The sequence below is a fragment of the Spea bombifrons genome, chromosome 5 (genome assembly GCF_027358695.1).
Source record: "Spea bombifrons isolate aSpeBom1 chromosome 5, aSpeBom1.2.pri, whole genome shotgun sequence".
NCBI lineage: Eukaryota > Metazoa > Chordata > Amphibia > Anura > Pelobatidae > Spea > Spea bombifrons.
This window is the reverse complement of record NC_071091.1, coordinates 1,535,906-1,560,937: the sequence shown is the minus strand read 5'-3', so window position 1 is coordinate 1,560,937 and position 25,032 is coordinate 1,535,906. Positions and strand designations below refer to the sequence as shown.

Below are 25,032 nucleotides of genomic sequence, written 5' to 3'. Positions count from 1 at the left end.
TACTAACATACTTACACGCAGAGTAACATACTAACGTAGTACAGACACGCTGACATACTAACATACTTACACGCGCGGTAACATACTAACATAGTACAGACATGCTGACATACTAACATACTTACACGCGCGGTAACATACTAACATAGTACAGACACGCTGACATACTAACATACTTACACGCGCGGTAACATACTAACATAGTACAGACATGCTGACATACATACTTACACGCAGATTAACATACTAACATAGTACAGACATGCTGACATACATACTTACACGCAGATTAACATACTAACAGTACAGACACGCTGACATACTAACATACTTACACGCGCGGTAACATACGAACCTAGTACAGACACGCTGACATACTAACATACTTACACGTACTCATTGACCCCTCCCCGTTCCCCTCATTGACCCCTCCCGTTCCCCTCATTGACCCCTCCCTGTTCCCCTCATTGACCCCTCCCACCAGGAGATTGTTTCTATAAAGTAAGAGTGTAGAGGAATTCTCGTAATGATTACAGAAGGGAAGCGATCTGCTTAGATGAAGGTCAGCGGCCACGATCGGCGTTCTTACTGACTGAAAAGCGCCGGTTACTTTGTTACTGAGGTTTAAACATTTTTAATACATTTTTTCCCTTGATTGGTTCTTGTTGTTTAATAGACTGTTGGGGAAATGACAGATGAAGTAATCGCGGTGTTAATAGAATCTTCCTTGCTTCCTCCAGGCCAAGAATGAAAACTCCTCCAAGATAGGATTTGGTAAAACCTCTGCTTTTAAAGGAGTTTCCTCGAGCCGCTTTTTACCGAAAGGAACAAAAGCAAAGGTTAACCTCGAGGAACAAGGACGGCAGAAAGTTTCATTCAGCTTCAGCCTTACAAAGAAGACCTTTCAAAACCGATTACTGACGTCTCCGGTAAACGAGAAGCAGAATGAGGCTCCCAACCCCCCTCCCATGCTCAGCCCCGGCGAGCAGACATCAAAATTTAAGATGGACTTTCCAGACTCCGGCGGGTCGGCGGGAGAAAACTCTCCTCCAAAACCAAAAGTGGAACTGGGGAAAATTCATTTCAAAAAGCACCTTCTCAGTGTTACAAACAAGCAGCTGGCTCCCCCACCACCTCCTGCTTCGGCTTCGTTGCCTACGTTTACACCCGCTTTGACGCCAGCTCAACCATCTCCGCTCGAACCTGCGCAGTCTCCAGAAGCCAAGGAAGCGCCAACATCGCAGGCACCTGCCCATTCGACGTTAAGAGAGACGTCGCCTTCTCTCATTGTACCTTCACAGACAGACCCGCCGGCTCCGTGCCCTGGGACGAGGGATTCGGCTAGTCCAAAGCAAGCCAAGAGACCGGACAGTAAAGAGAAGTCTGTGTTTGCTGTTGTAGATAGCCCAAGTACTCAGACAGCGAATGAAAGAGCAGGCTTGGCTCCTTCAAAAGAATATTCCCATATTGGGAAAGAAGAAAAAAATTCCAGCAGTTTACAGAGCGTTAAATCGAGCTTCAGCCCCGAAAAAACTAGTTCTAAATCTAAGATGTCAAACTGTGATGCTTCGGCGGTTGGTCCTGAGTCGGACGGGGACTCGGTTCACACCTCTTCGAGCCACAGGTCGCACGAGTTAAAAAGTCCTCCCAGTAAGGAAAGAGACTCCAAAAGATCTTCGGGGTCTTTAAGAAGCGAGGACAGCGGTAAGCACTCTTCTTCCAGGTCAAGATCCACCAAGGAGGAGAGATATTCAAGTTACTCCAAGTCAGACAGAGACTCCAGATACTCCTATTCACATTCTAGGTCGGACCGTGAAAGGAGAACGAGTAGGTCCCACTCCAGGTCACCTTCTAGGTCGAGATCTGATCGAGCTCCTAGGAGTGGTTCATCTTATTCTAGATCAGAACGCTCTCATTATTACGAATCGGACAGACGATATCACCGGAGTTCTCCCTACAGAACAAGATATTCTCGTTCTCGTGTTGATAGCCGTACAAGAGACAGCTCTGATTCAGAAGACGAGCATCGAAGGTCACATCACAGGTCAAGTGACTCCAAGCGTCCGTCAAACTCATCTTCCTCTTCCTATCGTGACTCCAGGACTTCATCACATTCGAAATATGACCGCGATTCTAAGGCGGATTTGTACGACTCGGACAGAAGAGGAAGGACCTCAAGCAGAACCGAAAGGGATTTGAAGAAGTCTTTTGAACCAGAAACATCCAGAAAAAGCTCTCCTCGCAAACACACGGAGAGTAAACCTCAAAAGGATGGTGACGGCAAAGGGCAGAACGATGTGGAAGGCCGGCTTCAGAGGGATTCAGACGGCAGGTCGGAAAAAGATTCCGATGGCAGATCTGAAAGAGACGCGGAAGGTAAATCTCAAAAACATTCGGACAGCAGATCTGAAAAAGACCCAGAAGGTCGTCATCAAAAAGACATCGACAGCCAAGTGCAAAAAGATGCAGAAGGTCGACCTCCGGAACATTTCAATGACAAAATGGAACTAGATGCTGACGGTCAACCTCAAAACGAGGAGGAGGAAGAAGGCAGAGGGCAAAAAGATGGCGACAGTCGACATAGGAATGAGGTGGAGGATAGATTGCACAAAGATGCCGAAAGCCAACATCAACGAGAGGTGGACGGCTTGTTGCAGAAAGATGAGGACGGGAAGCATCAGGAAGATGAAAGCAGACCTCAAAAAGATCTTGGGCTTGAAGATGATCCTGAAGGCAAACCTCCAAAAGAAGCCAATGCCGAGTCCCAGAAAGACACGGATGGCGGGCTGCAGAAAGATGCCGATGGTAACATTTACCCTAAAGCTGAGAACCGTGTGGTCTTCAGTATAAAATCAAAATCCAAGCTCATAGAGACTAAAAAATACCCTTTAATGACCAGATCCCGAAGTTCCAAATGGGATTTAGAAACAAAAGAGCTGCCCGGTGCTGTAATCAAAGAGCAGCGAAAAAGAGTGAAGGGGGGCGAGGTCGCCCATGAGAACGACCCTAAAAACATCAAAACTTTTCATCGCGACCCGACCGAGCAGGCCAGCGATTATCCAGGTTTACTGCTTTCTGAAAGCTACGGCAGGGAATCTAAGAGGAAGACGCAGATTCCCATAGAAGCCAAGTATGATGTCGCAAGTCCCGACAAGGGGGATTTAAGTCTGTCGCCGAGGGAAACGTGGAATTTCGTAACACTCAGTTCCACCGAAGACCCCGTGCTCGAAGAGCAAAATGTCAGCTCGTTTACGGATCCTTCCGCTTCGGACGTTCCTCATACGCGGTGTGTCGATGCGTTACAAGTCAGAGCAACTAAAGAAGACCATGCGGCAAGCGAGGCGCCGGGTGAAGCCCAACAATGTGAAGCTAGCGGAGATGACCACGAGGTTACCGTTCCTCCTCATCCAGTTGAAGCTGAGGACTCTGCTGCTGGTAACTCAGAATTATTGTCTGAAATAAAATCCGATGACCAACATTTCATGTCTGACGGGACCAAGTTAGAAAGCCCTGACCGTGCTTTAGAGAGAAGGGACAATTCTTCATTTAACCAAATCCCAACACCAGCAGATGAGACCCCGGACAGCAGTCGGCCAGCGGTTACAGACATTGAAACGGAGGCTACGGTCGATCCGTCGGTTCCAGAAGATGCAAAAGCATCGGAACTCGTGTGTACGGACATCGAAATGACTACTGAAATTACGTACGACTTAAACGAGGCGTCCGACGCTTCTGAGCAGAGCCAACCTTGGGACTTCCCGACGGAAGACGTCTCTAAAGTGGGAGAATCCGAAGGAGCCGTTGCTACGCAAGTTGCGGAAGAGACCGTTATTTGTAGCGAAATCATTAAGGACGGTCCGGTAGAAAACGAAATCCAACCCGCGCCTACCGTCTTGGCCAGCAAACAAGCTGATTTGGTGGAAGATCCCTCACCGAAGGAGCAAAACGCAGAGAAGGGGGATATTTTTGAAGCAGCCGATCCATCTAATGCTTCAACTCCGCAGCCGGAAGCTCCCGCAACGAACTCAAACGATGTGTCTGAGGAGGAGAAGATGGAATTATCCGAGACGCCTTCTGTCGGACTGGACTCAGGTGACCTTCCAGAAGCAACAGAGAGCGGTAGAGACGCCAGCGGTGTCGGTGTTCAGGCTGTGGCGGATTATTATTCGGACACGGAGGAAAGCGGGAGCGAGGAGAGCGACACGGAAGACACCGATTCCGATGACAGCAGTATGCCCAGGAAACGCTTGCAGTCCGTGGTCATCGTTCCTAAGAATTCCACCATCGCCATGGAAGACGCCGGTTCTCCTCCCCGGCTTAACAATAAAAGCGAGTTCTTCTTTCATAAAGAAGAAGCTGTAAAGCAGGAGGATAAACCGCCTCAGCGTCCGGTTAAATCTCCGCACGCGGGGACGGAATCAAAAGGATCCGTTCCTCCGCAGAACGCGCCAGAAGAAAGGGTAGAACCTGCCGCTCTGCCGACCAGTCAGACCAAAAGGCAAGAACTTTCTTCCGGTGTTCAGCCTCCTCATAGCGATGGTGTTGTGAGCACCAGCCAGCCCGAGGTCTCCGAACATGCAAGCAGCGGGGGGCAAACACGTGAGGGTCATGTAGCAGAAGAGCCCGTGAACTCGGGTCCACCAAGTAGCCGAAACAAAGACGACCACTTGGCAACGCTGTCTCTGGTGTCTAACCAAAGCAAGTCTCATCAACCGGTCCCAAGTTCTGCCGAGAAGCCGGACAGCAGACAGGGAGGGTCATCAGGCTTTGATCAAGTACAAGGGTCCCAGGATTATTCAAGGGTCGTTGGTTTTCAAGCAGCAGAGGATCTTTCTTGCCTCGGTTGGGACTTTACCCAGCCAGAGAAGCCGAGTAGCACTTACCAGCAGCCAGACAGCAGTTATGGCTACTTTGGTTACAATTACCAGCCGGCTTGCGGAGTTTACGACGTCTCACAGAGTTACGGCAGAGACAACGGTTACTGGGATCCTAGATTGCACAGAAAGAGCCACGAGCTGTCGTACAGCAAACCTTCCGTCACGGTCCCCGACTCCGCCACGCGCTGCTACGACGAAGACGACGACGACTTTAACTGGGAAACGGGACACGGCCAGAGCCTGCCGCTGCAGTCCCACGGCGAGAAGCCCAGAGAAACCGGCTCGGTGCAAGCCCACGAGATCAGCAGCAATTCCACGAAGGATAACGTAGCCGCGGCGGAGAGGAGGGAGCCGCTGGCGAAGACCTCGGACAGGACGGACCTCAAAGAGCGAGGACCTTTTAAGAAGAGGAGGCAAGAGTTGGAGGCCGACTCCGAAGGCGATGGGGAAGCTCTGGAAAAGAAGAGGCTGAAGGCAGACCTGGGCATCTCCGCGAGCCCAAAACCAGGCGGCGAGAGCATTTTGTGCAATATGGACAAGTTCCGAGACGCTCAGTACTGGAAGGATCACTCTCGGCACGGAGATATGCCTCCCTACTTTGACCTTATCGAGGAGAACATGTACTTAACGGAAAGGTACGACTTCCCGTGACTGGGGTTAACTCTGTGATACTCTGTAACATACATGTATTGAGTGACGCGGGTTCAGCAGAATAATCTCTGCGTCCGTGCTGCCTGAGCCTTATGAGAGTGGGAATCCAACAGCATTCGTAGTACGATAGATCGCTTTCCCGGTCATACGTCGAGCCCCTTTCTAGGAAAGATAAACCTTTGTACAAATTAAACTAACCATGTTAGAACCCCACGGGAGCAGCCGCCTTAACACCCTGTTCTCAGCATATGCATGATTATTCCTCCCCGTTATCTCCCACCTTTTAGTTGCTGATTCAGGCAGCTTTTGTAAGGGTTGTGGGAGCACAAGGTTCAGAATATTAACCAGATGATGCTGACTCTGCCACCAGTCCCAAATTATTATTATTTTTAACTGAATGCCCCCAAACGGTAGCACTGATTGCCAAACCTATAGGTAGTGTCAATAAATGGCAGGAACAGTTTTTTGGGGTTTTTTTTATGTTTATGGCCGTTTCCATGAAGAGGCCATCATGTTCAGAATGCGGTTTTATGATTTATGATACCCAGATGATGCGAAGAGAATTAGAGGGGGTTTATTACCTGTAAAAGCGGTTTATTACCTGGATAATCGGAGTGTCTGTAACCCTCCGCAGGAAGAAGAACAAAAGCCACAGAGACATCAAGCGAATGCAGTGCGAATGCCCCCTCCTGTCCAAGGAAGAGCGGTCCCAGGGCGAGGTGGCGTGCGGGGAAGATTGTCTGAATCGCCTCCTCATGATAGAATGGTAAATCGCTTTACGGGGCGCGTATTCCGTGATAAACGTAACTAAGGAAATTATCCGATTCCGTCTATCCTGCCTTAAAAGTGAAATAAATGAAAGCGGGTCTGTTAACTCTTCCTGTTTCCGTGTTCAGTAGGACACAGAGTATTGTGTTTGGAGTCTAGAGACGCTTTATAGCTCTATCCTTCACAGCAGAGGGGTATCTGCCGCTTTTGGGGGCCGCTCCGAAAGACGCAGAAGGCGGCAGAGGCTCGGTGCTTCCCGGCTCTCTCGTTTGGGTGCCTCGAGGAGTCGCGTTCCCGGCAGATGCAGTCTCTTCCTTCCGTCGTAGATTCTCTTTGGCTGTAGCTTGGCGGCACTCGGCCTCCTCGAAGCGAGTGGCTGATGACCGCCATGATAATATCTACTCTTTGTCCCGCCTGCCAGCTCTTCCAGATGCCCCAACGGAGAGTACTGTTCCAACCGGCGGTTCCAAAGGAAGCAGCACGCGGACGTCGAAGTCATCTTAACGGAAAAAAAGGGCTGGGGTCTGCGAGCTGCCAAAGATCTCAAACCGTAAGACCGTTTTTTTTATTTATTTTTTTATCCCCGAAGGTTTTTTGGGTTTTCTTTGCAAAGACTTTAGGCGGTTTCTCCATTTAATATACTGTTAGAAAAATGCTTATGTTATCATAAATATTATTGCTGACAGACAGTAGAAAGTGTCTAGTCTATGATATATCACGAGTTCCCGCCAACATATCTACTAAGAGGCGTAACCTGCTTAAAAAGTAACCAATCAGAATGATGCATGCTATTAGAAGCAGATAAGAAGTATAAGAAGTTATATAAACCATGTAATCCAAATACGTAATTAGACAACGCTTCGACTTTTGTGTGTTGTGTGCCTTGTCTCGATTATGCGCATAATCTAAATAAAGAAAAAACTTTTTCTGAGGAGAATTCGACCATTAATTCAACCAACATATACCGAGCCGGCGTTGTCCCTCTTGGAGATGTTAAACGTGTGGCCCTCTAGAGCCGCTAGACATCCATAGTCCTGCAGTGTTTTTTCTGGCTGTGGAAACTCTCCATAGAATGGTCGGGGGAAGCATTTTAGTGATGAACGTTTATTGTAACTGTTTTGGTATAAGCTGAGGGGGTGGAGCTATAAGAATTATATATATTATTGGTCAGGAATAAGCTGTATTCCTTGTGAAATAACGCTGCGTTTCCGTGTCCCGCGCCAGGAACGCTTTTGTTTTGGAGTACTGCGGCGAGGTCCTCGATCACAAGGAGTTTAAAGCCCGAGTGAAGGAGTACGCCCGCAACAAAAACATCCACTACTATTTCATGGCTCTGAAGAACGATGAGGTGGGTTAAACGCGGGCAACTCGTGGTCTTTATGTTTTTAGGGTCCTTGTTCCTTCCTCTTCTCTCATTATTCGGCCGAGCAGGAGTCGCTTGGGCTCTCAGTAGATTAATACCGAGCTACGAATTAGTCGGGGTTCCTCCGGATATTTGCGAAGCGTTTTAGATTTATGCTGAAGCTGTGGCGAAAGAAGCTACGGTGCGGCCGCTGCGCATGCGCCAGTACTCCTGCAGAAGGGTCGTATCCCACACGATTTGATGGGATGGCGCCCACCTTCGACAAGATCATCCACAACGCGCTTTCCTTGGTCTTGGTCACTAAAGCTTGGCTCAGTGTTACCAGAGGACATGGGGGTAATTCCCACGGGTCTAACTGCCAGGGGTTAGCTAGGCGTCGCGGCCTGAAGGGCGACATCTCTGCCCAGACTTACAGCGTGTGCCCTCGGCACACATATATGTACGTGTGTGTGTGTGTGTGTGTGTGTGTGTATATGTATATATACACACACACACACATATATTTCCTTTCCCAGTCACACTTAGTAGAGCCCCACGCTTCTAGTCCTGCCGCTCTCTTCGGGATGGGATGTCGGTTACGTTGTGTCTCGCGGTTTATCTCGCAGTTTATCCTTAATGAGGGAAGGAGCACGCGTTCACTTATCTGCCCAGGCGTAATCTCTCGAGTAAACCCTTCCATGCCGCAGGGGATGAGCTGATCGATGCTGTGCTCTCCTTTACCCGCTGGGCTTCTGGCGCCACATGCTGATCTAACACGCAAACGTAAAAGCCCATCAGGGCCGGTGACAAGGCAAAGCGCTAATAAATACAAATAACAAAGGACTTCAATAAGAGGAGTAACGCGCTCGCATGTGCATTATTATTATTATTATTTGTTTTATATAGCGCCATCAAATTCCGTAGCGCTGTACAATGGGTTATTATTACATCTAACGGGAAAGTCATGCAGCGTTACCGACCGGGAAACGTTAGGAATCTCTTCGATTGACTTTTTTCTTTTCAAACGTTTCTAGATTATTGACGCCACTCAGAAGGGGAACTGCTCCCGATTCATGAACCACAGCTGCGACCCAAACTGTGAAACACAAAAGGTGAGGTCTCACGCCTGGCGAATGAAATAAGCGTGTTATTCGGGAATCCTTTAGGGGTTGTGATTGTTCCCGGCACCGCGTGTTGATGGCGTGTTTTTTCCCCCGTTGGTTTGTAGTGGACGGTGAACGGGCAGCTGAGAGTTGGCTTTTTCACCACTCGCGTGGTTCCCGCCGGCTCCGAGCTGACATTCGACTACCAGTTTCAGAGATACGGGTGAGAAAAGTTGTGATTTCGTGCGCTGACCGTGGGCTGGGAGCGGGATACGTGTTCCACGCGTGTGCGCAGCGGAAGTTCCGATAAAGTACCGATGACCCGTTTGGCCGGTCGGTGCAGTCGGGGTCCTCTCTGGGGACCCCGACTTTCTCCATGTTATACGTGAGCTCTGCACAGATGTAATTAAAAACCTTGCAGAAGCTGAGGGGTTAATGATATCTGCAAGGGCCCTGGGGCATTTCTTAGCAAGTTGGCCCAATTTCCAAGCCGGCACATCCTTTAGTGAATAAACCCGCCGATGGTCTGTTGGATCAAAGCCGTGTTGGTTCGCTTGGAAGCCAAATATTGTACCGGCTCAGCCCTTCGGCTTTTTCTGGAGCTCCTAAGCCTCTCGTGTGTTCGTTTCTGGGTGTTTTGGGTTTTTATTCATGGTTCTGGATGTTCCGTGGGCTCCTGGATCTCCGGTCTCTCACTCTGCGTCGTTGCCTTCATTTTGTTCGCAGGAAAGAAGCCCAGAAATGCTTCTGCGGTTCCGCCAACTGCCGGGGATACCTCGGAGGCGAAAACCGGGTCAGTATTCGAGCAGCCGGTGGGAAGATGAAGAAGGAGCGCTCTCGCAAGAAGGACTCGGTGAGTCTCAATGAATTTTAGGATCTGCTTCTTTGGTTTTTCGGCCGTGTCCTCCTTGGATGTCCCCGCGCTGCAGCGTTTTCCGTTCCTCACGAGAAGCCTTTCTGTCCCGTCTGGATTAGGTCGATGGGGAGCTGGAGGCCTTGCTGGAGAACGGGGAAGGCCTTTCTGACAAAAACCAGGTCCTGAGTTTATCCCGACTGATGGTCAGAATCGAGACCTTGGACCAGAAACTCACCTGCCTCAAGCTAATTCGGGTAAGACCACGACCCCCAAACCCCCTGCCCCCCCGCCCGACCGGCTTCCGCGTGAGCGTGTCCGGCGCCGCGTCTGTCGCCTTGTGGCGGGGTGACCCCGGGGAAGCTGCCGCCCGCAGCAAACTCTCCCAAATAAAGCTCGTGCCTGTTATCCGTAAACCTAATAACGCTACAGAGTGTGGGCACTTCCTGTTAAAGCAGCCGTTCCGCCTTTTATTTCCCTCCCCGCAGAACACGCAGTCGCAGTCCTGCCTCAAGTCGTTCCTGGAGTGCCACGGCTTGTCCCTGCTTTGGATCTGGATGGCGGAGCTCGGCGACAGCCGAGGGAACACCAGCAACAACATCAAACTCCAACTCGAGGTCAGTCGCTCGGCTCTGTCTGTCTGTCTGTCTGTCTGTCTGTCCAGACTGACGTTTTCTCGGCTGGGCTGTCTCCCGACGGCTCCGCACCGTATCAAATACAGAAAATACCGGTTTCTTTGGCATAAGAGTTTTTGTCCCCCTTTTGGTGCAAAATGGGTGTTTACATTTTTTTTAATTTTTTTGTATTTATCAAAGAAATGCTGAATTTTTTGTCTTTTTACTATACTATATGTAAGCTGCCCGCTGCTTTTAGGAATTCCAGTTCTAAACAAAATTACATTTTTAATTTTTGGTTTTGATTAAATCATCTAAATATTCTTTTCAGAAACCTTTCGGCGAATTCATTTTAAATGGGAATAAAAAGTATTTGCTCGTTCTTTAATTCTTATTTCCGCTCAGACTGCCCAGAGGAGATTGGTAAAAGGATTGTTTTGATGGTGAAAGTAATGTTTTTTTATCTTTCTTGTGTTTTGGGGCAGATCATTAGGACGTTGGCGCTCCTCCCTATCCCCAACAAAAATATGTTGGAAGAAAGCAAGATTTTGCCGATCGTTCAACGCTGGGCGCAGACAAAGATGGCCGTCCCTCTGCTGAGCGAGGGAGACGGATACTCGAGTGAGAACACTTCCCGAGCCCATACGCCGCTTAATACCCCAGACCCTGCCGCCAAGGTCAGCCTGGAGCCCGAGGGCGAAACGCCAAAAAAACTGGTGTTCAAAAGACTAAAAGTCATCAGCGAGAACAGCATGGACAGCGCCGCGTCCGACGCCGCCAGCGAAGTCGAGGTCAAGGAGGCGCCGGAGAAGTCGGAAGCCCAAGTCCCGGACGAGTGTAAGGAGGCTCCGTTACCCAAGGAACCGGCGGCCAAAAGCGAAGGCAGAGACGATGATGCCAAACCGGAGCAGGCGGAACCGGCGACCGCGGAGGAGCCCAAGACGGAACCGGCCCCTGCGGCCGACGGGGCCAAAGCCCAGACGCCAGGACCCGAGGCTCCCGAGGCCGAAGTCAAGGAGAACACGAAAGAAGAGGCGTCCGCGGTGGAAACGCCGTCCCAAGACGAGGAGGAAGGAGTGTCTGACGTGGAGAGCGAGAGGAGCCAGGAGCCGGCTGATAAGATGCTGGATATGAGTGATCTGGCTGCCAAGCTCCTCGAGGGCTGGAAGTATCTGAAGGTAAGGAACGTGCCGATCTCTGTGTAACTGCCCCGCCGGGGGACCCCCAAACCTCTCGGGGGGCCACGCACCGCCTCTGCGTAACTTTCCAATCCTTCATCCATCTCACCGAACGCGGATCTTCCTATTCTGTATCAAATCTTTCACCGCGCGGCGGCTCTGTCAGTCTGCGTTACCGTTATGTAAAAAACATGGAGGTTTCAGGTCCTCTCTTTATAAAGTGACTTTGGCCCAAAGCCGGTAAATTCATTTGTTGCGGTGGAGCGGCCATCCTTAACCTGCGAGTCTGCAGGAGATCCGAACTCCGTTCATTTCTCTATTATTACTCTGTTAGTAACGGGTGGCAGTAATATTGTCGCCGGGTTCTGATCCGTTACCGTGCAGAAGATGTGTGATAATTTAAATTTATGTGCTTTTTAGGGGGCGCTCTTTTCTATTTTCCGTGTAAGACGTGGGCCTATTAAAACCCCTTCATGACAAAGCCTGTACATGTACGGGCCCACAATGCGTGGTTTTTAATGGGTTTTAATGGGTTTAAGGATAACCCATTAATGTGTTCTTGGTGGGTTTGTGAGAATGGGTGAGATTCCCGCCTGTCTGTATGAAGCTGTGGGGGCCGCGTCTGACGCTGTGGCGTCCGGTCCGGTCAGGGAGATCGGTCGCCATGTTGGTCCCAAAGAATCTTGGGGTTTGTTTCCGTGGCCAGCGTTTAAGATGCGGCGAGCGCTCGACCTCGGAAACCCCTCCGGATGATTTCTCTGTGATTCTCCATCTTGTTGTTGTGAACGTTTGGTGCTGAAGAAGCCTTATAAGCGTTGAAGCCGCGTCTCCGGGTCGGCGTTCCCCTGGATTCGGGTCGGGTGCCTCCCGGGTCGCTGGGTTTCTGGGTTTCTGGGTTGTAGAATAAGCTGGGCTGGAGATGGCGGCCATTTAAATATTTATCCTCGGTTTTGGTTTTTGCGATGGATTTACTGCTCTTGTGAGCGGAGAGCGGCCGTCTCAGGTTATCCCTTCCCCCGCTACGCTGATAATTGCCATAGAGCATCTCTGGAAACCTGTTTAGCGTTAATTTGGAGCCAATGTTGCCGGCAGATCGGCCCCGTCCGGCCCCCATCTAGTCCCCCGTTTCTCCTGCTGTAACGACTCAAACCTTAATCAGTCGTTGGTCTCATCTTAGATTCAGGAGCCGTATGTCTATCCCGCGCATGTTTAATCCCCTCGCTGTATTACCCTCTACCACTTCTGCTGGGACTCTGTTCCACTTATCTATCACCCTCTCAGTTTAAAAAAAAAAAAAAAAAAAGTAAAGTAAAAAGTCAGTGCAGTAGTAGTGCATACAGAGGCCGTGTCTCCCTCCTTCCTAAACCCCGCTCTGATTTGGGCTGGGATTTATTTTGTACGTTTGGATGAGAGTGATGAGATTTGGAGTCCGCTGTAAGCCATAATGTTTGATCCGGACATCCACATGCCCCGGCTGGTATATAAAGTAAGCGGCATACCTGGCCCCGGGTTCTCTGCTATAAACTAGTGCCGTCCTCTGGTGAAATGCAGCAAGCGCACACGCAAACACGCTAACCTCGCCGACACCGCTAACGGCCCGCGTGCCCCCTTAGCGTGTCCGCTGAGGCTGCGTTGTGTGCGTCCGATGTCGAGCCGTGTAACTTTTTGAACCCTTTCCGTCTGGCTTCTCAGGGCCAACCCCGCCAGCTGACCATGTGCCCCCCGCTTTACCCGACCCGCCGGAGCTGGCGTGAAGAAGCAGGAAGACTGGCGAGATCTGACGGTTCGTGACGCTGTCCTAGGTGAATCGCCGACGTCGGCGCCCGACAGACCCTCTCCTCACACCCTCTGCCCCCCCGCGGGCACCGCGGCTCCCGCCAACCCGTCGTGTGCTGGGGCTACATTTTCGGCAAACAATGATTTCTGCTGTTTGTGACTGACGTGCCGAAAACGTAACCCCCCCACACACACAGGTACCACCCAACACACCTCGCAGGACTCGTGACTGGTCAGGGTGAAATGAGGTGCGTTGGGGCAGAAAGCAGCTCCCCGTCGGGGTATCTATGGGCAGCTTCACCAGAGATTCCTGTCTCCACCATGGCGGTGTAACCAGATGCGTTCATAGCTTTCAGTTTCACTTGAAGTGGATAATTTTATCCTGGAAGTGGAACAGCCTCCCAGCAGAAGCGGTAGAGGGTAATACAGTGAGAGTATTAAACATGCATGGGATAGACATACGGCTCCTGAATCTAAGACGAGACGAACGCCTGATTAAGGTTTGAGTCGTTACAGCGGGAGAAACGGCGACTAGACGGGGGCCGGATGGGGCCGATCCGCCGGCGGGGGCCGGGTTTGATATTGGGAGGGTTCCCGGAGCCGTGAGGTGTAACGTTATTCCGCGGATGGCGCCGGGTCGGGTTTATAACAGGGCTTGACAAATTTGTTGTGAATCAAGGCGCCAGGTAAAAAAGTTAGGAGCCAGGATTTTTTTAAACTAAACTAAACTAAACTCACAGCGTTTGACCTGGAAGCACCCTGGACTTTCAGGTCAGTGCTGTTTTTTTATTATTATTAATTTATTTAATTTTTTTTTTTAACTCTTTCGATGCTGATGTTCCATTGGAGCACAGCATTGACTGATATTTAGTCCCCACAAGCTTGTGGGGAAAAATGTTAACCCCTGCAATGCACAAATGTGTCATACACAAGTGTGGCATTGAAGGGGTTAACACTGCACTGTCGCTCTCATGGAGCGATTAGGCAGCTGGGGGGTGTTGGGTGAGGTCCCCAGACTTGTGTGGGGGCCCAATCAACACTCAACCCCCTTCCCTGAAGCTGCCTGTGGCAGCTGAAAACGCGATTGCTGGTTTTGAAGCAGCCGCGTTTTCAGCCTACAGGCTCACTCCGTGGGAGGGATCTCAGGCTCGGGGGCGGGCTCTGTGCGGCTGTGCTGTCTGGGCAGACAGCAACAGCGCCCCCGTGTGGTTACTCAGCCTCTTACATCCACAATTTTTTATGGATGTAAGAGGCTGACAAAACCTAGGCGCCAGGACAAAATTCTCTGTCGCCTGGGATTTGTCGAGCCCTGGTTTATAAATTATATTATTACTGTGATCTCGTTACTTTCACCCGAAGGTGAGTGAAACCTCCCCACGGCCGGCGTTCTGCGGGAAGACCCCCAAAACCTGAGCGGCTTTCATCCCTGAAAACGGTCCTTTTAGTCCCGAGAAAACACAGGCGAGAACGAGCGGAGCTCCTGAGTGGTGTCTGAAGTCAGCGTGCGCTCACCTGGGGAGGAATCAGGAGATCTGATAGCGAGTGGCGCGAGCGCCCGGATCCGGGGGGGGGGTTATCAACGCTGAAAAGGGCTGTGTGTGAAAGGGGATTTATGGTTATTTTTATAAAATGTCGGTTGCGTGCCACTCGCTAAGCGTGGAGAAGTTTTCAGTGGGTGTCTCTCCAACCCCCCCCCAATTAAAAAATAATTATAATAATCACACCCAACGACCCGGCATTTAAAAAAAAAACACAGATAAATTCCCGTGACGTCGGCCATCTTCCCCACGCCGCTGATCGGTAAATATCTGGGGCCGATGTATACGGGGGGCTCAGCAGATTCCACCCCCCCATTAAATTGTGAATGCCGAGTCTCATACACAGACCCCCCTCCCTTACAGCCAAGTCCCGGGGGGGCACAATTATTTATTCATTTATTTTGTTAAAGATGCTGTGCCACTTATACGACATTTTATTTAAACGTAAAAACATTTATGAAATGAAATGCTATTTAAGACGCTCATGTTCTGTGGCCAATCAGCAGCGGCTTCTGGGTCACGTGACGATGAAATGAGGAAGTCTTTCGCACGCTGCGCTTAGTTACAGGCCTCCTACATTCAGCAGCGAAGGTGGAACGGCAGCTTTATAAAGCGCCGGCGAATCCCCAGTCCTGCAAAGGGCTTTTTCTGTATTTATTCCACGTTTTTTAGGGTTTTTTTTGCCCAAAGCAGAGTCGTCTCCCCACGTCGGGTGAAACGCGGCGTTTATAACCACGCGGTGATCGCTTTATTATTATTTATTTTTGTTAATTTGATCGTCGCGTCGCTGAATGGTTGGATTTTCTGCATCAGCCTTGGGTGTAAATAACTCGTTTTTGGGTCAGATCGATACTTTTTGCACATTACGGCCGAACGTTCGCATCCCGTTTGTGTGAAAAACGTAATATAATCCCAGCGAGAAAACAATAGAAATGCAGATTACTGACCCCCGAGACCCTCTGTCTGCGCAGAACGCGCTTCAACCGTCCATCCGACTGTAACCGACCCAGAGAGAGCTCGGCTCGCAGGCTTACAATCTAGAGTTAAAATATGACTGATACTGAATGCCAAGAAAAGGGGAAAACCTCGTATCGATCCGATCGCGCTGAGTAATAATTATAAACATCCATTTTTGGGGGTTTACTCCCCGTCTTAAAGGGCTCTGAAGTTAAATGCTGTTTTGTACAAACTGGTTCTGCGTTATTCATCGTTCGGGGCGCGAAGTCCTGTAATTCTAACGCCTTTCTCGCCTTTGTTGCAGGAGGTTTATCGAATCCCGAAGAAAAGTCAAGCGGAGAAGGAGAACAGTAAGTATTCATCATCCTCGGAATCTGTCATTTGTGGTGCCCTGTATAATGTATAGATAAATCAGTGACCCGGCCCCTGTATAATGTATAGATAAATCAGTGACCGGCCCCTGTATAATGTATAGATGAATCAGTGACCGGCCCCTGTATAATGTATAGATAAATCAGTGACCGGCCCCTGTATAATGTATAGATAAATCAGTGGCCGGCCCCCTGTATAATGTATAGATAAATCAGTGACCGGCCCCCTGTATAATGTATAGATAAATCAGTGAGCCGGCCCCTGTATAATGTATAGATAAATCAGTGGCCGGACCCTGTATAATGTATAGATAAATCAGTGACCGGCCCCTGTATAATGTATAGATAAATCAGTGACCGGCCCCCTGTATAATGTATAGATAAATCAGTGACCGGCCCCCTGTATAATGTATAGATAAATCAGTGACCGGCCCCTATATAATGGATAGATAAATACGTGACCGGCCCCCTGTATAATGTATAGATAAATCAGTGACTGGCCCCTGTATGATGTATAGATAAATCAGTGACCGGCCCCCTGTATAATGTATAGATAAATCAGTGACCGGCCCCTGTATAATGTATAGATAAATCAGTGACCGGCCCCTATATAATGGATAGATAAATACGTGACCGGCCCCCTGTATAATGGATAGATAAATCAGTGACCGGCCCCCTGTATAATGTATAGATAAATCAGTGACCGGGCCCCTGTATAATGTATAGATAAATCAGTGACCGGCCCCTGTATAATGTATATAGATAAATCAGTGACCGGCCCCTGTATAATGTATAGATAAATCAGTGACCGGCCCCCTGTATAATGTATAGATAAATCAGTGACCGGCCCCCTGTATAATGTATAGATAAATCAGTGACCGGCCCCCTGTATAATGTATAGATAAATCAGTGACCGGCCCCCTGTATAATGTATAGATAAATCAGTGACGGCCCCCTGTATAATGTATAGGTAAATCAGTGACCGGCCCCCTGTATAATGTATAGATAAATCAGTGACTGGCCCCTGTATAATGTATAGATAAATCAGTGACCGGCCCCCTGTATAATGTATAGATAAATCAGTGACGGCCCCCTGTATAATGTATAGGTAAATCAGTGACCGGCCCCCTGTATAATGTATAGATAAATCAGTGACCGGCCCCTGTATAATGTATAGATAAATCAGTGACCGGCCCCTGTATAATGTATAGATAAATCAGTGACCGGCCCCTGTATAATGTATAGTTAGTGAATAAGCCCCGTTTATTGATCCGTCTCAGGTGAGCGTTGGAGAGACTCGTCGAGTTCCGGTTATCTCACTCCGAGCGCCAAGACCCAGCCCCGGGAGCGAGACTCCAGCCAGAGGAAGCGGCGTCAGTCGCCCTCCCCGCCAGGCTTCGTTTATGAGCGGCCATCAAAGAGAGGGGATGACAGGTAGGGGTGGTAATGGTAATAAAACTTCTTTACAGGAATCTGCGGTTTGTGTTCTGAGGGTGAAGTTACCGCTATTTGTGTATTTTTTTTTTTTATTTATTTTTGTGCTCTTAAGCTGAGCTTTTAACTTAAAACTGCCCGTTGCCCTTGGTGACTGTGTCGGCCGCCATTATGAAAGAGCGCAGATCATCTAAATGCGTCTTTGTCCTGATTATCGGCCGCGCCCCTATAATTTGGTAGACGTATAAAGCGGTATTTTCTCCACCGGCGGCTTCCGTGTCCCGTCTCCTTCTCTTGCCTCTTATTGGTCGTCATGGTCCATCCGCTTCTCCCTGGTATCTGCTCTGAGGCTCCGCCTTCTTTCCGGAAGCTCTCCAAGAAGCCGGAGTATCGGGGGGCGGATCCGCGGAGAAAGAGATGGACAGAAACGCTTCTTTCTCCCTGAATCCACCTGCCATATTCTGGAGTACTTCTGAGAAGGGGTGGAGCTAGGGCACAATCCGCGTGGTCCGCCTCTCCCCTGCTCTTCCAATCGGGGACTGGGGGGGTGCGGAGGCTCCGCCCTTTTTGCCGGAAGTACCCGGATAGCGGAGCTGATAACGGGGAGAAGAAGCGGACGAGGAGACGGAGCCCAGAAGGTAGGGAGGTACTGAGGATGTCTAAACCCTGTGATGTGCGAATACTGTGTGTGCGTGCGCGCGATGTGACCGGAGTATATGGTGCCGACATATTCCGTAGCGCAGTAACTGTCCCGTCTCCCCCCGCCAGGTACGATACCCCCGTCTCCTCGAAGAAGAAAAGCCGCCTGCAGGATCGCAACAAGCTGTCGACGGAGGAGCGGAGGAAGCTGTTTGAGCAGGAGGTGGCCCAGAGGGAGGCCCAGAAGCAGCAGCAGCAGATGCAGAGCCTGGGCATGGCGTCCCCCATCGCCTACGAGCCCCTGCCCTACGGCACGCAGCTCCCGCCGCCGTTCATGGCCTACCCTCCGGGCTACCCCATTCAGTCTTTTGTCGACCCCACCAATCCGAACGCTGGAAAGGTGCTCTTACCCACCCCGCCGCCGGACTCCGTTCCTTCTCCTAATAGCTACGACCCCAGCCAGGGCATGATGGTTAATTCAGCTCTTCTACCCCCACAGCCGCTCCCCGTGGTGCAGCATGTAGCGCCTCCCATGGACGTTCCCGCCCAGCAGTATGTAGCTCCGGCCGAAGGCCTAGTGCCCCAGGAAGCCAACGTGGCGGTCCTTCCGGTGCCCGCGCCAAGTACGGTGCCCACCCAGAGCTACGGAGTCTGGGACCCCAACCAGCAAACCGTGGCGGTCCAGCAGCCTCCGCCGCAAACCCAGGCGCCGTATCCACCTCCGCCCTCCCAGCCCGCCATTTACTACCAGGGGCAGGGATGTCCGACCGTGTACGGCGTGCCGACCGCTTACGCCCAGACGGCGCAGCCCATTGTACAGGTAACTGCCGGGTCTACTGGTAACCATGACAACCGAAATGAAATGCGCATCGCACTCATAAAAAGTATATATATATATAAATTGTATACGGGCTACAGAACTCCAAAATCACAAGTATGTCATAGGCTGTGGGGAGGCACTGCAGAGGTAGTGGGTAAATGGAGAGCTTCCCGGCGCTGCTGGTACAGACTGCTTTAGGCTCGTTCTGGATCCAGCCGCTAAATAACATTCATATTGTGGGTTTGGTGGGAGTTATTAGCAGAGTCTGACAGGTGGTCCGCGGGGGGCGTTATGAGGCCTTCTGATTGTCGAATGTTTCCGTGTCCCCCCCTCTGCAGAGTTACCCCCAGCCGGGATTGCAGTATCTACCCGGGCAGCAGATCTACGCAGCCCACCCGCAAGGTGTCGTGGTGCAACAAGCCCCCGCTGTCCAAACCATCGTGGCTCCGGGACAAGCTCCGGCCCTGCAGCCGGTGAGTTCCCGACGTCCAACCCGGTATTTCAAATATCGTGCCGTTAACTGCCGTTTATTCACCTCTCACTGTGTCATCGTTCTCACCGACAGCCCGAAATGGGAATGGCCGCCACCAACCTTCTGGACCTTCCACCTCCTTCCCCTCCCAAGCCCAAGACCATCGTACTCCCCCCCAGCTGGAAGACCGCCCGGGACCCCGAAGGAAAGATCTATTATTATCATGTAATAACCAGGTATGTCATGCGGTCCGTGGGGGTGCGTGCTGACATCATACTGTGACATCACGCAAGGGAATGACAGTCATTCATAAATGTTTGTCTCTGTTTCTCCAGGCAAACCCAGTGGGACCCCCCGTCCTGGGACAGTCCGGGTGATGATGGGGGGAGCCTTGAACATGAAGCTGAAATGGACCTTGGGACCCCGACGTATGATGAGAACCCAATGAAGGTGAATGCATTTAAAGCACATACCCCCCATCCCCCTCCCCCGCTCTGTAAATTTAATGGTGGCTTTTATTTCATTTTGTTCCCTGTCAGTCATGTGATATTTTGGGTGACTTTCCCGGCTCAAACACCACACTGAGCAGACGCTTTACGGCGACGCTAATGAAGTCCGTTCCTGCGAAGACTTTCATTAGTCAGAGAGTCCGGCAGGGTGATTAAGACTGAGTCGTTCTCTCATTTTTCTGGTGTTTGTTGGTTTGCTGGGACTATTCATATAGCGGATTTTTAGGTGCCGGGAGCGCCGTGTGATGATATCGTTCTCATAAGTGGAGCTCCGGGGGGTTTTGGGAAGGTTTCTCGTCTTAATGTTAAAATTATTTAGTTGCAAACAATATAGAAATCGGCTTTAACCCCAAAATTCCAAGAATTCTGATATTTATTTATATAGCGCCACCATATTCCACGGAGCTGTACAACAGGTGCAGTTTGATCCATTAAATGATGCGGGGGCAGCAGAGAGAGACTTGGTGCGCCGGGTCGGCGTCGCCAGGTGTTATGCAAGCGTGTAATATTTTCTCCTCCGTATAATAAATTCCCTCTCGTCCTTTATCCCTTTATGGATTTAAATGTCTCTCTCCCCCCCGTCTCTCTCTCCCCCTCTCTCTCTCTCCCCCTGTCCGTCTCTCCCCTCCCCCGAGCCGTATGTTTTATATATGTGGGTTTATATATGTGGCGTTTTGTTTGAAACGTGAAATCGCTTGCTGTGCGTTTTCCGTCTGAGGCTTTGGGATCGGCTTCTGCTGGGCGGCCGCTTTTGTTCTCGTTGTTGAGTTTGGAAGCTTGGCGGGTTTGGGGTAATTATAAGCTTTTCTCCATCCAGACCCGGCTTCTGCTAAAACAGAGGAAAGATCTATAAAATATAATTTGCAGGCTAAACCCCCCCCCCATTAAAGCCGGGGCGCTAATTAAAAAAATGAATGCGTAGAAATAATTAGCCGGGTGGGGGGGGTCACGCGGGGCAGGGGGGTCATGCAGGGCGGGGGGGCTCGCGGGTTCATTTACAGGAACGAGAAGCAAAATTCATAAATAGAGGCTTTGAGAAAACCCAGACGGGACGGATTTCACCCAAACTTCACTGAACTGGGAATTTATTCTTTGTGATGGTTTTTCCCCCGTGTGCGGTTTAGCTGCTTATTGCATGTAGAATATATACGTGTGCGTGTTTGTATAATATATGTGTGTGTATAATATATATGTGTATAATGCGTGTTTGTATAATATATATGTGTGTATAATATATGTGTGTATAATATATATGTGTATGTAATGTGTGTGTATATATATATATGCTCGTGACCATTTCAGTATGCGTTTGTATCGCTGGCAGTGAGGGTGGCGCAGATTTAGAAGTCGGAGAGCGTTGGTAACGTAGCCTTCCGTCTTCGCCCGTCCCGTGTTTTGTATGATTCATGCTGCGCGGCACAGGGTACATGGCGCCTCCTCCCAGTAGTTGTGGGACGTTGTTATCCCTGCTGGCCTGGAGGGTCTTTGGTTTTAATAGTTTTATATGTTGAGTGGGGGGGGGATCGCAGACTCGAGGGTCCGTCTCATGGGGGCCGTTGTCTCCGGGTTCCCTCTGAAACATAACGTGAGGGTGTCACCATGGATGCCCCCCATAGACGGCGGTCCGGAGGCCAGTGGCCCCTACTGGTTTTCCCTTTAAATGCCTCTCCTGTATGGTTACGCTCCCCCACTTTAAACCACCTGCGGCCCCCGCCTTGACAGCAGCATTTATTAAGCTCGTCGGCCCCCGCCGCTGAGGGTCTCGCTGGTGTCTGCGGCCCCCTGAGCTCTGCAGCTGTCTCTGGAGACGTGATTTACCGCGCAACGTGATCTCTCGTGGACCTTCTCGTCTTCGTGAGCTGCCCTCATTTATGTCCCCCACTTGGGGAGCCAGCAGGGGCCGTGTGGGCCGGGACCCCCACCCCAGCCCCCGTCACTTCTCCTAACACTTGTGCTCTCCAGCTGCGATGTTTTCTCCATCTGTAGCCCCTTCGGGGGGGGGGGGCAGCGCCAATTTACTTCTGCTTCCCAAATGCCCCCTGAAAGAGCTGATAGCGGAAATGGGGGGCTTTTGGAATGTATTTAACCCTTTGGCTGCTAGGAAAGTGCATTACCTCGCTCCCCAGCCTGGCATATAAAAGGTTAATGTAGAGAAGGCTTTCCACCAAGAGGTTTTTAGGGGGGAGACCCGTTGGGAGTTAAATCTACATAAACCCCTTTGGTCAATTTTTATTCTCTCATTCTTGGTGAACTCTGACCCACAGAGCTTACAGTCTAATCAGTGAATGCGTTTGGGTTTTTTTTTTCCTTTCCAGTCTTCCAAGAAAGCCAAGACAGCCGAGGCGGACACGTCGAGTGAACTGGCAAAGAAGAGCAAAGAGGTTTTCAGGAAGGAGGTGCGTAAAGCCTCGGGAGACCCACAGAAACTTAGAATTACTGGCCCCCTCCGGCCCCCATCTAGTCGCCCGTTTCTCCTGCTGTAACGACTCAAACCTTAATCGTCTTAGATTCAGGAGCCGTATGTCTATCCCATGCATGTTTAATACCCTCACTGTATTACCCTCTACCACTTCTGCTGGGAGGCAGTCCCATGTCACGCCCAGGAACACAGATATATAATATATGCCAGTGATAGATATTTATCCCAATCTATATCACTGGGATATATTATATATATCTGTCTATATCCCTGGGGTATATTATATATATCTGTCTATATCCCTGGGGTATATTATATATATCTGTCTATATCACTGGGGTATATTATATATATCTGTCTATATCACTGGGGTATATTGTATATATCTGTCTATATCACTGGGGTATATTATATATATCTGTCTATATCACTGGGGTATATTATATATATCTATCTATATCACTGGAGTATATTATATATATCTGTCTATATCACTGGGGTATATTATATATATCTGTCTATATCACTGGGGTATATTGTATATATCTGTCTATATCACTGGGGTATATTATATATATCTGTCTATATCACTGGGGTATATTATATATATCTATCTATATCACTGGAGTATATTATATATATCTGTCTATATCACTGGAGTATATTATCTATCTATCACTGGGGTATATTGTATATACATATATATCTCTATATCACTGGAGTATATTATATATACGTATCACTGGGATATATTGTATATACATATATATATCTCTATATCACTGGGATATATAGTTGTCTGTGTTCCCGGAGTGCGCGTGATTAATATTTTCCTCTGTTCCGTGTTCAGATGTCGCAGTTTATCGTTCAGTGCCTCAACCCCTACAGGAAGCCGGACTGTAAGATGGGGCGAATAAATAACACAGAGGATTTCAAGCATCTGGCGCGCAAGGTGAGCAATGCTGAGGGGTCGGGGTCTGTGCAGCCCCTGCGAGGGGCATTAACGGGGGGGTCATTTTAGATACAGCGGTCTGCATCGTAGTGACCTCGCAGCCGCGCACCTTCCAGATCATCTCGTCACCCGGCGGACGCTCTCTTAATGGCGGACGCTCTCTTAATGGCGTCTCTGTGTTTGGAGTCTTGCTCTGTTCCTCGTGGGCTCCTGAATTCATTCACCGGTGCCGAGTTTTTGCCCTCAGCGCGGTGGCATCAAGAAAGGGGTCGGGGCAACCACATAGCCTGTGACATGTACCCCCTGCTGTATCGGTGTGGTGTGTTTTAGGCTTGCCTGTTCCTTTAAGGACCTGCCTCTCAGCGTCCGCGTGTTACTTTGCATCATCGATGACATCATCCCAAAGCCCACTCACCCTCGTAATCCCCGCTGTTGTGTTTTCTCGCAGCTCACTCACGGCGTCATGAACAAAGAGCTGAAGTACTGTAAGAACCCGGAGGATCTGGACTGCAACGAGAACGTGAAACACAAAACCAAGGAGTACATCAAGAAGTACATGCAGAAGTTCGGGACCGTTTACAAACCCAAGGACGACGTGGGAATGAACAGCCCCCTCTAGAGGCTCCTCGCGGCATTGCACCCCCAGCGACGCTGGCGGACCCCGAACCCTTTTATGGCCTTTATGTCCCATTTAAACTTTACAAATTTGGCCGCTGTCCCCTTTATGTGCTTCTTCGACCCCCCCCTCCCCCGGAGCCTTCGTCGATGAGTTCCTGTCGTAGTGAATGAAGCGGAAGGAGACGGAGCGGGTCGCGCAGGAATTTCCCGCTCCCGTCTCCTCCGCGTGACGCCGATGTACAGCGCAATAAATTGTGGGCATATATATATTTTTTTTATCTCTTTATGGACTTGTATTATATTTTAACATTTTCTGTGAATATAATGATATATATTTTTTGTTCCCATCTCCCAGCGAATTAAAAACAAAAAAACCCCGGAACTTTCCGAACGCGCCCCGTTTCTGTAAATATTCCGCTAGCCGCTGATTGTGTTGCTGAGTTTTTTTTGGTTCCGTTTACCGGTTTGACGTCCTCCACGAGTTCTTTGAATCTGCGAATTGTCAAAAATGAGTTATTTTGTGTTTTTGTTTGTTTTGTTGTTTTTTTTTTCATTTTACATCTTATATCATTTTACTTCAAATTTTTACTGAATTTTTTATGTAAAAAATAAAATGAATTTGCCTACAAAGCTATGTAAGGATGACTGCGCAAAAAATGATTTATTTAAGGGTCTCTTTTTGTGAATTGTTCGTGGAGGAAACGCCATCTCTAATAAATGTTTTTGGTTTTTTTCTTACATTGCGATGCCGAGAAATTCTAGATTATACAGGAAGGAAAATTATTTCACTTTACTGAGCAGAACAGCCTCCCAGCGGAGGTGGTAGAGGGTAATACAGTGAGGGTATTAAACATGCATGGGATAGACATACGGCTCCTGAATCTAAGACGAGACCAACGACTGATTAACCCCTTAATGACAAAGCTCGTACATGTACAGGCTTAAAGTGCATTGTTTTCAATGGGTTTAGGGACCGCCCATTGTTTGAGTCTTTACAGCAGGATAGACAGGGGCCAGATAGGGCCGATCTGCCGGCAGTTTCTATGTTGTTGCGCTGCCGTCCTGGACGGATGTTTTTCCGCTGTACTAAAAATGTGTTTATTTCAAGTTTCTGTAAATTCATTTTTTTATTATTTGCCAA

At 49.5% G+C, this 25,032-nt stretch overlaps 1 protein-coding gene across 1 annotated transcript in view; it reads left to right on the top strand.

The window, feature by feature from the left end:
- SETD2 (SET domain containing 2, histone lysine methyltransferase) overlaps positions 1-24,013 on the top strand; it is a 30,259-nt gene extending 6,246 nt beyond the window's left edge. The window contains exons 3-21 of the mRNA XM_053466645.1: positions 741-5,512; positions 6,163-6,294; positions 6,718-6,846; positions 7,521-7,644; positions 8,673-8,750; positions 8,867-8,964; positions 9,468-9,594; positions 9,717-9,851; positions 10,083-10,211; positions 10,694-11,386; positions 15,962-16,007; positions 17,309-17,462; positions 18,231-18,921; positions 19,260-19,394; positions 19,487-19,629; positions 19,729-19,843; positions 22,218-22,298; positions 23,172-23,273; positions 23,722-24,013. Of these exons, the coding sequence (XP_053322620.1) occupies positions 741-5,512; positions 6,163-6,294; positions 6,718-6,846; positions 7,521-7,644; positions 8,673-8,750; positions 8,867-8,964; positions 9,468-9,594; positions 9,717-9,851; positions 10,083-10,211; positions 10,694-11,386; positions 15,962-16,007; positions 17,309-17,462; positions 18,231-18,921; positions 19,260-19,394; positions 19,487-19,629; positions 19,729-19,843; positions 22,218-22,298; positions 23,172-23,273; positions 23,722-23,892 (8,055 nt within the window). The 3' untranslated portion in view covers positions 23,893-24,013. The remainder of the gene's footprint in view (positions 1-740; positions 5,513-6,162; positions 6,295-6,717; positions 6,847-7,520; positions 7,645-8,672; positions 8,751-8,866; positions 8,965-9,467; positions 9,595-9,716; positions 9,852-10,082; positions 10,212-10,693; positions 11,387-15,961; positions 16,008-17,308; positions 17,463-18,230; positions 18,922-19,259; positions 19,395-19,486; positions 19,630-19,728; positions 19,844-22,217; positions 22,299-23,171; positions 23,274-23,721) is intronic.
- Positions 24,014-25,032: the final 1,019 nt, after the last annotated feature.